Source organism: Enoplosus armatus, chromosome 21, assembly GCF_043641665.1.
Source record: "Enoplosus armatus isolate fEnoArm2 chromosome 21, fEnoArm2.hap1, whole genome shotgun sequence".
Lineage (NCBI taxonomy): Eukaryota > Metazoa > Chordata > Actinopteri > Centrarchiformes > Enoplosidae > Enoplosus > Enoplosus armatus.
The window spans coordinates 15,149,132-15,164,153 of record NC_092200.1 but is presented as its reverse complement, the minus strand read 5'-3'; the positions used below and the strand labels follow the sequence as shown (position 1 = coordinate 15,164,153).

At 39.4% G+C, this 15,022-nt stretch overlaps 1 protein-coding gene across 1 annotated transcript; it reads left to right on the top strand.

The window, feature by feature from the left end:
- The first annotated feature begins 284 nt into the window (after positions 1–284).
- On the top strand, positions 285–6,303 carry garem (GRB2 associated, regulator of MAPK1). Its single transcript, XM_070928360.1, has 6 exons — positions 285–405; positions 1,869–2,009; positions 2,261–2,391; positions 2,876–4,078; positions 4,597–4,751; positions 5,152–6,303. The coding sequence occupies exons 1-6, from the start codon at positions 285–287 to the stop codon at positions 6,002–6,004; spliced, it is 2,604 nt and encodes an 867-aa protein (XP_070784461.1). The 3' UTR covers positions 6,005–6,303.
- The last annotated feature ends 8,719 nt before the right edge of the window (positions 6,304–15,022 follow it).

Sequence of the window (15,022 nt, the reverse complement as noted above, 5' to 3'; positions counted from 1 at the left end):
AGAAGAGACATATTTCCGGTTGTCGTCTGGTGAACTCTAACCTGGACAAGTTGCCTTGATGCAGCCGTCGCTAGCTAAACAAACATGGCTTTGCTACATTATCAGACGTTAATGACACATAGACAAATGAGAAGGGAAATATGCGACGACTAATCAGAGACGTGTCAAATCTAAAGCTGTAGATGGAGAGCTGATGTATTATTAAGTTGGTTAGCTTATTATAGCCTTTTGTTACCGTGTTTACAGATTGCTAGCTCCCCAGTTGGCTAATGTAAGCTAGCAAAATGGACCTTGGAACAATCTTGTACAACAATTTAAAAGATGTTACATGGAGCACGACGTCCTTACCATTAGATCAACTTGTCAGTGCTTACAGGTTGCCTCAAATTGTGAAGCTGGATAACGGTTAGTAACTTTCTGTTACTACTAAGTTTGTAGGCTGTTAAATTGCTAGCTACTTAGCAGCTAAGGTACACTAAGCCGTTTGTAATACAAGTTTTTGCGTTTGATTTTGTCAATGTGCCTTATTAATTCTCAGCAAAATTGTATTGTAACATTAAAAAAGTTGCCATTTTCTAATGATGAAAGTTGGAAATTGCGTCTCTGTCGTTAAGCACTCACCAAATAATGTGTGTTAATTTATATACATGTCCTGTAACCTCTGCCATCACACTGTTGCCATGCAATAAAATGCAGTTAGAGTTTGAGGAGGTTAAAGTAAAAACAACCATTGTCATGATAGCAATAGTATTTAATGTTAGGATAACATATAAAGGCATCAGAAGGCTGTTAATCGCAACAGTGATTACTTGAAAATGTGTGCACATCATTATATGGACACGTGCAGCGTAGTGCCATTTTTTTAAAAGAAAATAAGGACAGATCTACAGGGCTGAAAAATCATCTTTGGCCTCATTCTGGGTACAATGAAAGACACATTTATGCAAAACAGTACGAGATGGTATAGTATAGTTGCATTAAGATAAACTTCAGATGACTGTATTATGGGGTCAGGGTATTTACCTCCACAACAACTGTCTTGCCTGACAGTTGTGTACTAACATAAGCATGTTTATTATGGTGTGCACTTTGAAATGAAGCCATTATGAAATCAACAGTAATTTATTATTTTGTTCTCTGTCTTCCCATCTTCTGTCACTCTCTGCTAAGCCTCTCATGCAGAGTTGTGATGGTGTATTGTACTTTTAAATGGTAGGGCTTGCCTTTTAGAGAGGTATGGATTAGGCCATTAGTCACTGTCCATGGAGCTTAATGACTTGTGCTGAGTAATCCAATACCTTGGCTTGAATGGAGCAGCCTCTGAAGCTGATAAGCGCTATTAAAAAAAGGAAACAGTAATCATGGCATTCCTCAGAATACTTACTTCATTATTTGGGATAATCATTCAAAATTTGTCTCAACCATGGATGTTATAAATTCAATTCACTGCTGCCATGACCCACATTCTAGACACCACTGTGCGTCTAATCAGAGAAATTAATACAGTAAATGGCAAAACAAAGTTACTAGATGTATCGCAACTCCAATAAAACTAAGATCATCTGTGTCTGAGAAATCATACTTTATATGTCAATAACGACTTTTTACGATTAATTTGCCATTTTCCAAGTATAATGATGCAACAGTTACATGATGTTTCATGTGTTACATGACAGTTGTTGATGTTTTATGACGGTTAAGATTTTGAGTGGGCAAAAGGGGCAGCAAGCACATCAGAAGTTATTCTGAAAGTTTGTAAAATTTAGTGTACATTTGGTATTTTTTGTCTGTTGCACCTTGCAGTATTACAATATTTCCTGGATTGTAAGGTATAGTCTTTGATCTGTTTGTTGTTTTCATTCCTGCAGGTCAGTTGGTCGAAGGGCTCAGAGATAATGATTACCTCTTGATTCATTCCTGCCGTCAGTGGACAACTATTACTGCTCACAGTCTGGAGGAGGGACACTATGTCATTGGGCCCAAAATAGAGATCCCAGTGCACTATGAAGGTGAGCTGCATCAGCATGGATGCTCAGTGGTCTTGACTTTGCTTTGAATGATGATTTGAATCTTTGATGTCTTTGCCCTACAAAATTCACAAGATATTTTGAGAGGAGTTTTGGTGTATCAATATCAATATATCATAGGAACAATGTGTAGTCTTATTCCAAACCCTTTTTTTCCAATTGATAATTGTACTGAAAGGTACAACCCATGCTTGACCGTGTCAGTTGCATTAATATGTCTTTTCCTACTTCAGGTCAGTTTAAGCTACTGGAGCAGGACAGAGATGTCAAGGAGCCTGTGCAGTACTTCAATAGCGTGGAGGAGGTGGCCAAAGCATTCCCTGAGAGGGTATACGTCATGGAAGAAATCACTTTCAATGTTAAGGTACATCTACCCTGCTGAAGGGATTATTATGATTGGTTGTGGATACTGTAGTGTTAATTAAAATGGATTTTTTTTTTGGAATATCAATACCATGTTATTTGACATCAGGGGTATTTGATAAATGAATATTTCCAATTAAGACTAGAAATCCTCCTGTTAAAACTCCTAATATCCTATATATATTATACCGGCATATTTAAGTAATTTTGGTTTATCTTCAGAAAATTCAGCTCTGCAATGTAGGTTAAAAGCTACTTAAGCTAGGACACCATTAAAATGTATACTTCTACACACGTCTTTGTGGGGGCAGACTTTTTTAAAAATATGTCCTTGTATAAACCAGTGAGAGAATCTATTCAAAAAGCAATTGTTAATGCACTAATCTAATGTTTACTTACAGGGTTTGCTTAAATATCAAAATGACAAGGTGGAAATGCTCTCCTCTATTTTTTCGGTACTTAGGCCATATGTCATGTTTTCACAGATGGCTTCAGGGGAATGCAATGAAGACACCGAAGTCTACAACATTACACTAAGCACCGGTGATGAACTGACATTAATGGGCCAGGCTGAGATCCTATATGCTAAAACCTCCAAAGAAAAATCAAGATTCAACACAATTTTTAAGAAGATTGGGAAGCTAAACTCCATTAGTAAGATTGGTCGAGGCAAGATGCCGTGCTTGATCTGCATGAACCATCGCACCAATGAGAGCATCAGCCTGCCTTTCCAGTGCAAAGGCAGATTCAGCACCTGTAGTCCACTGGAGCTTCAGATGCAGGACGGTGAGCACACCATCAGGAACATTGTGGAGAAAACCCGGCTCCCGGTCAACGTCACAGTACCCAGCAGTCCACCGCGCAACCAGCACGACCTCCACCTCATCCGCGAGGGTCATCGCTACAAATTGGTCAACATTCAGACGAAAACGGTGGTTGTGTGCTGCATTCTGCGAAGCAACAAAATTATCCCCGTCCATTTTCCCTTTCATATGGCCATGCCCAGGTTTATTATTCCAGAGGAACTGCTGCAAGGAGAGTTGTGGCTAGACACTATGGTACATCGCTGGTTCTCCTTCTGCCAGGAACAGTTTGACATAGACGACTATTCCCGCGCTGTCCGGGATGTGCGGACAGACTGGAACGACGACAGTAAGAGCCCCAAGAAAAGCAGTGGGAGCGGTAGTTGCAGTGGAAGCAGTGGAGGCAGTGGCAGCTCCAATGGGTGTCTCAACCACATGCAGATTCCCAGCTCTTTAACGTATGCCCGGGATGAACTCACCCAGTCCTTCCACCGACTGTCTGTGTGTGTGTACGGCAGCAACCTGCACGGTAACAGTGAGGTCAATTTGCAGGGCTGTATGACACTATGTGGAGATTGGGCTCTTCTGCCCTCTGATAGCATCCCCTCAGACTCGGGAGAAAATGAGCACTTTTTCCCCGAGCTGTTGGATAGCACAAACCAACAACCATCCCTCAACAAGTCGGACGTTCCCTATGAGGAGCTGTGGTTGGATCACTTGAGAGGCCAGATGCTAAAACCTTCTTTAAGTGAGGGAATTCGAGGCATCAACAATGGCTGTGGCACAACAGCAGCCCTGTCATACCCAGTCACTTGTCCTCTCGGTGCAGTAACCCCTTCAGATGTGTCTCCTACTCCACCACCGGTCCCACCCAAGTCTGAAGCTGTGAGTATAATCTATTATATTTAAAGTTGTAATTCTTAAGATTTCAGTCTTGGTTGATTTGGCAACTCCTGTGGTTACAGTGGTAACAGCAAATGCAGTTAAATATAATCAAACAAACTCTGTAGGATGTTTGTAACTTAATACAGCAATGACACGGTGTAAGGAACAGTAACGAGAACAGCAAACAGTGAGGCTGTTATAATTTAGATAAGATTGCTCTGGATTTCCTGCATATTGTTCTCCTGTGTATCCCTCATGTTTAGGCTTTGTCCCTATCTGAATCCAGCTTGGGAATTGCGGACTCCACCCCTACAATAAAAACTACTATATAGATAGATGATTAGTGAATGTAAATACTTTGAATGGCTATTGCAGATAAAATGCAGTCCATACATATGATCAAAAATGGGGTTTGATTATTATTATTGTTTATGGATTATGACTTTAAGCATTCTTCAGTTTTACAGGAATAAAATGAATATGTTGGTTTTGCTGATGTCAGTTAATTTCTTTTCTAGGTGAAGGAAGAATGCCGTCTTTTGAATGCCCCACCAATTCCTCCACGAAGTTTGAAACAGATGCCATCTGTGCCCATCCTGTCAAAGCCACAGCAGCAAGAGACCCGGTCTCCAAGTCCAACCCTCTCCTATTATTCATCCGGTCTCCACAACATGTAAGAACTGTAACTATTTCAGAGCACACACGTGACACCTAATTAAAATAAAGAAAATACCAGGAGATGACATTTGCTTTGACAAAAGTGAGGTATAAATTCAGGCAATTCAATTTTTAAGTTCTAGTTTTAAAGGCTAATTTATGCTGACATTTCATAGACCGAGAAAACCATGTTGTCATTGTATTTTTTTCCTCATCTGCCCCCTGAAATCCACCTAGATCTTTTGGGATTTTTTCTGTATATTTAGCTTATTAGCCCTTTTAAATATCTTTCCTGACACATTTTAGTGCAGTTAAAAAGTAATGCATCAGCTCATTGAAGTAGTAGTATTCTTTTCTTTACCAACATTCTTTGTCAGCTGTAAAATGTAATTAATCTTATATTTTTCCATTAGTAGTGGAGCATGTGAGCAGGAGGCGGCCGACCCACAAGAGCAAAGTCACGCGTGCTACCCCTGTACCTGGGGTAAATCCAACAGCACTGAGACCAAAGCTACAATGTCAAGTGGTAGCCTGCCATCAGATGGAATGTCCTCCAGGTTGTCTTGGCCAAATAACTTCAGCGGTGGAGAATCACACGGCATGGAGGAGTTTCTGCCAGCCAGCTGCCGGAGCTACTACAGCTACCCCAGAAAGAGGTCACCGAGCACCCCAAAAACCTGTACATCCAGCCTCGTTGATTTTGATGGTGGAGAGCACGCACACAGCAGCAAGGACTTCAGGTTGCAGAAAGCTTCTCTGAATCAGTTCTCCACCAAATCTTCAAGTTACAATTCAGAAATGTACAGAGACAAGCCAATAGAAGAATCTAACACTAAGCAGAGCCTCTCTTGCCCCATCTTACCACCGAGAACACCAAAGTCAAACGCCATAAAGAAGTGCGCAGGTTTACTTTCAGGATCAATCTGTGACAGTGAGCAGGACACTTCAAATTGCTCACAGCATGAGCCGGGCACAAAAGAGATATATTCCATCTCTGACTCATTAACTCCTAACTGTCCATTCTTTTCTCCCACTACACCGTGGCAGCCCCCGTCCAGTTTGGCTGGTCTGTCTATTGAAGAGGTGTCTAAATCTCTGAGGTTTATTGGCCTGCCAGATGACATTATTTCTCTTTTTGTGTCTGAGAAGATTGATGGGAATTTACTCCTGCAGCTCACCGAGGAGATTCTGTCTGAGGACTTCAAGCTAAGCAAACTGCAGGTGAAGAAACTCATGCAGTTCATAAACGGGTGGAGACCCAAGATATAACTAACAGTATATGACACTAAGTCCTGTTCTAACGCAGAGAAAGTCATGCCTTCAATATATATGCTATGCACACCAAGCCACAAAGAGTTTCTTTTTGTATATTATGAATTTATTTCCTTTTTACTATATTGTGGGGAAGACAGTTGGGTAATATTTCCCAGTCAACTTAAAGTCTGTGACTGCTATTTACTAACTGAATGGAATCATTTGGCACTTTCATGAAGACATTTTCATGTCAGCTACTTAGTACTTTTTCACCCAAAGCCTACTAGTGTTCATGTTGTTACACAAATCCTAATTTAAGCTAACAAATTTAAAGAAAAAAAAAACGTATGTGACGATGACAGGAAAACATGATTAAGAGATCTGCTTGATGAGGACATTGTATGATTCTGTTCTTAAAGGGGATCTTTAAAAGAGCACAAAGAACCAGAGGATGGACTATAGTATATGTTGATTATTTACCACATGGAAAAACAGGTACACAGGTGGACATTGGGCTTGATTTGGTAACCCCCCCCCCCCCCCCCACCAAAAAAAAAGAATAATTACAAGCTTACATTGTTACTGTTTTTAGTTTTTTTTTTAATGGGATTCATTCCTACACCTTTTTCTGGAGGTCAGGGATGTGATAGAGAATGTTGCTGCATTTCACATGAATCAAAACAAGTCAATTTAATTAATTACTGTTGAATGAAGTCAAGACCTGCCTACTGCTAGCCAGTATTAAGATATACTTTTATTTATTCTTTTAAAAATCTACCCCTTTTGAGCGTCAAGTTGTAAGCTTGATCTGCATCAGTGAACTTTCACTATTTTTCCAGAAAGATGTAAACCTCCTCTTTGAGCCTGTGGTATCATGCTGATGTTCAGTTCATTAGAAAAGTAATTGGGCAAAGTGAGACAATGGAGCTGTCTGAATATGATTTGATTTTACAGCTTTAAATGGATAATATAATCCATTCATTTTTGAAGACATGTTGGATAAAAACAAACATCAGCTTTTAATGTAAATGAAGAAGTAGCTGTCTGTACATTAATCTGATATTAAGTAAGAGTGTTTACTGTCTACTTTTTTAAGATAAAGTGGCCATCAGAAACCACATCTGCATTCTTGGTGTGATATTGTACTTTACGGAACTATGCTAGTAAGAGTGAGCCAAACCAAATGATTTTCATGGTGTCTTGTGTGCAACAAGACATCGTATTTGCCAACCTTCCTTACGCAAGGTCTTATTTGTATTTGATGCCCTTTTAATCTAAAGTTGAATTCTATATTACTACTGGCATTAACAACACAAAATAAATAACTTGAGGTTATTTTATTTATAACTGAAAAAGCCTGACTGAGGCCTAACAAAATGATGTCCTTACCCTAAAACTAACATTGAAATAACATAATAATAAAGATAATGGACCATGATGTTCTACATAAAAAGCAAATTATGCATCATGCACTTTGGTGGATTTCAGCCTAATTAATTGCAGTTAAGGTCATTAATTATAAACCTATAAAAGAAGAGTGTCTATGTAGAGAGTGAATGCACTACACGCTTTTTCAAAACTAAAACGGTACTTCTCTTTTGTCCTCATTCTATGTATTGTATGTCCTCTAATGCAAGAAACAAGTACAAAAAAATAGCTTTTTCTGCGCCTTAACCCAGAGACCTTAAAATATATAATATTTCACTTTGGCTCAACATTTTCATTTAGTCAGAGATATACTCTCTACATGAACATCCTGAGAGGCACGTAAGCTAAAATTGAAAATGATCTGCTAAAATGAAATATTGGTTTATATTGGTACCAAACCTTTTTTTTTTCCTTCTAGATACAGAGTTGATTTATTTATGCAGCTATTTAACTCATTTAACATAATGCAAGAATATGCAGAATAGTTATTGTCAGACCGTTAGTATGGCTGATACATGAAGGTGCCTCAGCAACAACAGCCCTTCCACAACCCAGGTCCAATCTGTTGGCCAACAGCTGTTGTGTTTTGTTTTTTTTCCCCCTGACACTTTTTGCAGCGGGGTGTTACATATTTTACTTGATATTTTTTATGCAAATGAAAATGTATTGTGATTTTTGTAAAGAAAATGATTACTAATGTTGAAATTATTTTTATTGAGAAAAAAAGCTTATGTTCAAATTTCTGTGTTTTTGTTTTATACTATTATTCTGTATAACTTGGGTTTATAGATCCATGCATTAAAATAACACTTGGTCACGAGGAAAACCCTGCAAGCTTCAGTTACACTACATGGACAGTGACAAAAAAAAAAAATGTTAATAAGCCACTTGTCCCTGTAATTTTCCAGAATTCCTTGTCACAGTATCCACATTTTTGGGGGGGAATGGCATGTGTCCCTTGACACTATTATTACTGTACATGGTGGTTAATGTCTTATGTAATACACTCAAAGAGGCGAGGAAGGAACAACTAAGCAATGGGGTGACTACAAAAGGCAATGCAGTATTATGTGTATTGAAATTGCCACAGTGTTACTTTCAGGGGAATGAAAATCGTGCATGCCAAAGGAATTCTCCCAAGTCAATAACTTTACTTGAATAATTCTGAGATGCAAACTGTGAACACACTACGACAACTGACCCAGTCCCACGAATGCACCATCATCCAGCAGTTCATACTAAAGTGTATTCCATCTTGATAATACTCTGGACTGAGGACCACATGATTTATTGCCATGTTTGTGCAAAAAGGAGGGAAATGACTGTGACACTGGCATAGCATTGGTCAGCATTACTGAAATCTTGAGTTATGGACAGTTATCTTTCAGCTCAACTCTTGTTTCCCTATTTTTGATTGTATAATCTATTAAAAAATGGATTAACTGATGTTTGTGTGTTTTCTTTTAGTTGGGTAACAGTTCAGTGGAATTACAAGATTGCCCCACTGATCAGTTGCACAACAACGTCATACAAAACCTGGATGATGAAAGGGATCTGTGCCTTAGCAACATAATGGGTGATGAAAGTGATTAGTTGATGAGGGTGCTAGTTCAAGTCAGTCTTCTACATAAGTATTTGTATAATATAATGCTTTGATAATATAATCGTAAACTACGGCTAATAAATACTATTTCATTGTAGGAATAAGTACAGATTAGTGATGGACACAATGATTTCAAAGACCTCTAAAATTAAACAGGGTCAGTATTGTCTTGGCAGTCTCGGGACTGAGTGTACAAGTCTTTGGCAGGCAGTCGATTAATTGGTTAGTCGATCGACAGATAATTAATTGGCAACTAGTCTGATAACTGATGAATGATTGAACATTTTATGGCCCCAGCTTCTCAAATGTGACAATCTGCTGCATTTCTTTGTCTTTATAATATAGTCAATTTAATATTTATTTATATATTTATGGTTTATTTGATGGGGACAGATACAGTATACATAGCCAAACTAAAAACAGCTATCCGATGCAAGTATCATAGTGTTTATAGCGGATGCTAATTTGCAACACCCATTCCAAGATTAGTTCTAAGACAATTAAGACAGCGCGATAAAAAGAAGGCAAACTGAGTACAGCAGGATAAAATAAAGTACACATTTAAAAACATTACATTTAAAACCTAGACATGAGTACAGGTTTGTTGCTGAATTAACCAGGATTTAGTAGCTCTCTTAAAAGTAGTGAAGTTTGCAGCAGATCTTAAGTGATCAGGTAGCGAGTTCCAGGACTTTACTCCTTTCCCAGACAAAGCTGTCTGGGAAAAAACATGTTTTATGTATGTTTTATATATTTGGGACCCTTGGTTGGACAAAACAAGACATATGACATCTCCAAGAAATAGTGAAGGGCATCTCTCACCGTTTTCTGATGTTTTATAGACCAAATGATTTATTGATTAGGAAAATAACGGTTTGTTGCAGCCCCACTAGGTATAGTTATAAAGGTGCAATTTATCCGTAATTTCTTTATAGATTAGTTGATTTCATACAGTTGCATTCCAAGTGGCTCTAAAGATATTACAAAATCAGTCAACAAATTGCAGAAAGTCCTCAGCAGAGCTTTAAGTAACACATTGCAGATGTGAAGCATTTCAGGAACCAGTAAGAGCTTCATCAGTTCTGCATTTGTGAGGCCTTACAGCCGCTGTTTCCTGCCTTGCACCAAGCAGGTTTACATCTCACCATTCAAAGGCAACACCAGTTCTGCTTTATGTGGCTCCACTTTTAGAAGTGGTCTATATTGAAGTATAATCATTTTAAAAAGCCACAGGATTTGTTCAAATAATAAAGTACAATAAAGTCAGAGAAACGTCACTGTAGGCCAATGGGAACAAATCCTGTGGCTTTTTTAAATGACACACTATCAAGGGAGAACCTACACACACTTTTCCCTAACACTTACACAACAATTGCACTGTCTCTCTTAGGTGCACGTGCACGCACACACGCGCACACACACACACACACACACACACACACACACACACACACACACACACACACACACACACACACACACACACACACATTTAGAAACACAACAAATTCAGGTATATGTAAATTTTGTTTACATACAATTTAATAAGGCAAACTCTAAATGGGAAAAAAACTAAAAAAAACACGCTGACTAATACCAATAATATAGAAAAAACTAAAATAAATAAAAATCATATTCTGCAACTCCTATTCCATTAACCAAAGATTTTTTTTTTCTTCAATAGACCTTTCTCACAGCAGACACAGGTGTACCTAATAATGGCAATAATAGCTGTATTCCTGGTTTGTCAGTTGCATGGCCTTGGTACTGTACATGCTGGCTCATTGGCAAAACCTACTGGTACAGCTAAATGGAACACTGTCATCAATAATGTCACCAGCTGTGTTTTTTTTTTTTAATGGCTGCAGAGAGAACAGTCTATTATGTACCTTAATTGAGATTAAACTGACTGCAGTGTCAAAAAAGCTTTTAAATTAAAACATTTAATTTCAGCATTACCATTTAAGCTTTTCCATGGTGGTCAATTCCCATTTTACCTTTATTATAAGTGCTACCTTTTTTTTTTAAATTGCTGTTTCACAAGATCTATTTGTCCTTTGAATATCAAATTCTTTTCGTTTTACTTTACATTACTGAAATTTATTTACCATTTTCTCTTCTAATGTTTCAAATTTGCCTTCACACACACAGAAGGACTCCTTGGACTCAACTTCACTTGCACACGTACACCTGTCTCAATGACTTATTATAAAATGCAAAACACATGCATTGGCTATCTGGTGACTCTCACTGACCTCTTGCACGTCTGCAGAAGTACAAGAAAGCTTCCCGTTTCATGGGCAATGATTACAAAAATACAAAACAAATCTTTTTACATAGTACATGGAAATACCATCTTCATTAGAATAATTTTGTTATCGCAAATTAGTAAAGCCACCCCTCTCCAACCTTTTCAGGCCAAAAATGGATGAAAAATTGCCCGACTATCAAGTAGGTGGAGCTGGTCTTCTTTTTATGAAGCTGACCAGCATTGGTAACCAACCAACCAGGATGCTCTCAGGTCACCAAAGCCACCTCTCTCCAACTCTGTCAGGCCAAAAATGGATGAAAAATGACCACAGACTATCAAGTAGGTGGCGCGGGTCAACTTTCTATAAAGCTGACCAGTGTTGAGCCTACATATCGGAAACTTTCTCCAAGACTCCACTCAGCTCCTGACCGACCGACCGAATCCTACTCACTGACCATTCCAAGGGCCGAACGCTGCACCAACCCATCAGCCTCCTGAGCATCCACACCACGGGCAGATCAGCTCTCCAAGCCTCCTTCCAGGTCTGCCGTCTCGGTTGATAAGATTTCATGTGTATTGTTAAAATGTTGAGCATCAGAGTGTGATGTTAACAGGTGAGGCTACTAGTCATAAAATATGACTATTCGGAATGCATTTTAGGTTTTTTTCTGTATATGACTGCGGTCTGATAATTATGGGCAACTTTTCCTGGTTGGAGAAAGACAATGTATGCTCAAAACTATCTGTTACTTAGATGTTAGGGCAGTAGAATAGTGTATCTACTGTCAGATTCCGTTAAAGTCCCTCCCTCCATTGCTGTACATTTTATGGCAATGTTTTGCATTTTTTATTGTATTGGTGCTCATCTATTGGCAGGAAGCTCCAACTGTTTTTTGATGCAGCTAAGTCACATATTGTAATCGTATTCATGGTTGTTCTGCCTTTGACTTTAACTCAACATACCTCACACATGCAGTGCTGTTGGATAGCCAACTCTCAAGTTAACAATGTTGCAACATCCATCCAGCACACACGTAACGAATATCCATCACATACAGATCAGGCTAATAGAAATGTTCAAGTGTGTGTGTATAAGTGACTACAGTGAGTAAAGCGATTGTAATTTTGTGTGTGTGTGTGTGTGTGTGTGTGTGTGTATTGTCAGTCATGTGGTCTCCAGGCCTGCTGTTCCTGCTGTGGGTGTGCTCCTGCCCCCCTGTCGCAAGAGCTCCACAAACCGCTTCTCCTGGCGAGAAGCAACTGAACCAAGAACCACATGAAAATCAACGCAGGAACGTGTTTAAAAAGCTTGGTATTTGGTTAAAGGAACATTTTAGGGGAATTGGAGAGGTCCTTATAGCTAGTTTAGGACAGGTGCCAGTAGCTGGGCCACCCATTGCTGGAGCTATCAAAACCCTGCTGCTGATAACGCCAGAAGCAGACCCACTGGACGTTGTCAAGTCTGAACTTAAAGCTCTCGATTTTAAGCTCAACACCTTTCGTTCAGAAATGAAATGGGATGCATGGGCAGCTGGTGCCTACCAAATGCCAGTGAACAATATAGAGAAAGCCTGGATTAAATACACTGAGCTAGTGCGTAGTCAACAAACAAACACAGAAAAGGAGGAGGCACTCAAAAATAACTTTTTCACATTTTACAGCCAGTATGCAGACAGCACTTTGGTCTTACACCAATTCCTGACAGCTAAACCGGCATCTATCACAAAAAACCTTGGAGACCTACTGGCTGACAGATTAAGATGTCATGAAAAAGATATCGATGCCCAGTTTTTGTATTTAAATAAACTAATCTGTAAAGGAAATTTGCTTGATGAAAAGTACTACGAATTCAAAGGCATAAGCACCAATGCCAGGGTTAATTCTGCCCATACGATTGCATCCCAATCTGCCTCAGCTTTAATCGCATTGCGTCTGCAATGCATAATTGACAGTGCTCTTTACATAGAGAAGGACATTTTTGAGCTCATTGATGATACCAGAAATCATCAAGAACTAGCAGACAGTGTCAGCGCATTCTTGGCTAAGACATATGCAAGGTATGACTGGATGGTTGTTGCATTTACCACCAAAAACTCAAAGCGTAACCTATCATTACTAAACAGACATGTTTTGTTAGGGTTTACTGAGGTAGAGAAAGGAACAGTTACAGTGGCTGTAGCCAAGCAGGTGAAAGGAGGTCACAGCATGACTGCCGCTGTTATAAAAGATATTAAAGAGTGCTTACCGACGGGGATCAAAATCTGTTCAGATGTGGCAAAGAAACTAATGGAATGCAAGGCAAAAAGATTGTCACAGAAATACACAGCAGTGCATACCTATAAAATAAAACCTCAAACTTCCACCAATACACCAGATGATGAGGACTCTGCACTCCCAGAAAGCTCCGTCAGCCTTAGAGACTCTAGAGGACTAGGTCATCACGTCTTTACTGGGAAATGTGGAAAACTTTTGGGAAAGTTTATGGTCTTTATTAAAAGTGATGAAGAGATAATGGAATCAGATCCTTGCTCCAATGTAAAATGCAAGCATGGGAAATGTGCTATTGTGCAAGGCACCTTCATAGCAACGTGTTTGTGCGAGTACCCATACTATGGTGAGCACTGTGAGGAGAGCTTGGAGAGTTACAAGATAAAACTCCAGCAGGATGCTGAAAGCGGAACCCAAACCCCAGAACAATTTCGAAAAGACAGTCGTAGATATCAGCATTACCCCCGCGGGCGTTCAGCACGTGGCCAAACCAAGCAAAACCCAGGTGCTTCACGAGGTTCTACTGACCGTAGGCCTCGACCGAGCACCTCACAAGGCTCTGCTGACCGTAGACCTCGGCCGAGCACCTCACAAGGCTCTGCTGACCGTAGACCTCGGCCGAGCACCTCACAAGGCTCTGTTGACCGTAGACCTCGGCCGAGCACCTCACAAGGCTCTGCTGACCGTAGACCTCAGCAGCTTCCCCAAAGCAGACCTATTAATCCTAGCTCAAGCCAGCAAACACAAAGGCATCTTACACGTGGAAGATCGAACAGTGTAGCACCCCAGGGAGCTATAGGAAAGGAAATGATGATATAAAGTTGCTTTGTGGTTCTCCCTGCGTAGACAAAACCACTTAGAGACAACAGCCAGGCTCTGTGAGGCTTGGCCACAGCGATGCTTTGAGCTAAGTGCTAACATGAGCATGGCTAAATGCTTACAATGACAATGTTACCATATTGATGTTTGTCAGGTATAATGATTCCCATGGTCACAATCCCAGTGAATTAAGAAAGATAAAAGGTTTAGAGCAAATGGTACTGTAAAATGCACATTTGTACTATTGACATGTGTGAAGACTTATCAAGTACATTAAATTCTAAAATGTAACAGAAATATAGTGATCGATGCTCTGCTGCCTTTGTTTCTTTGAAATAAATGCTTTAAAAATATAGGTTCAAATATTTGTTGAAATGAAAAAACAGAGGATTTGAATAAATGGAAGTGGATATGTGCCATTGACATACTGTTAAAGACAACTTGTACATGCTATTGTAATTGCAAATGTTGTTCTTAGTGTGTGGACAGGTGATAGAATGTGATACAGAGCATTTCTATTGTAATGAAGAAGATAAGCAATGCTAGAGTTATAAATACAATGTGGCTCAATAATAACATTCATAATAACAGTAAAAAATTATGAGTTTAGGACCAACTATTATTCAATTTCTGGCAATAGGACCATATGGCCAAGAGTTCCAAC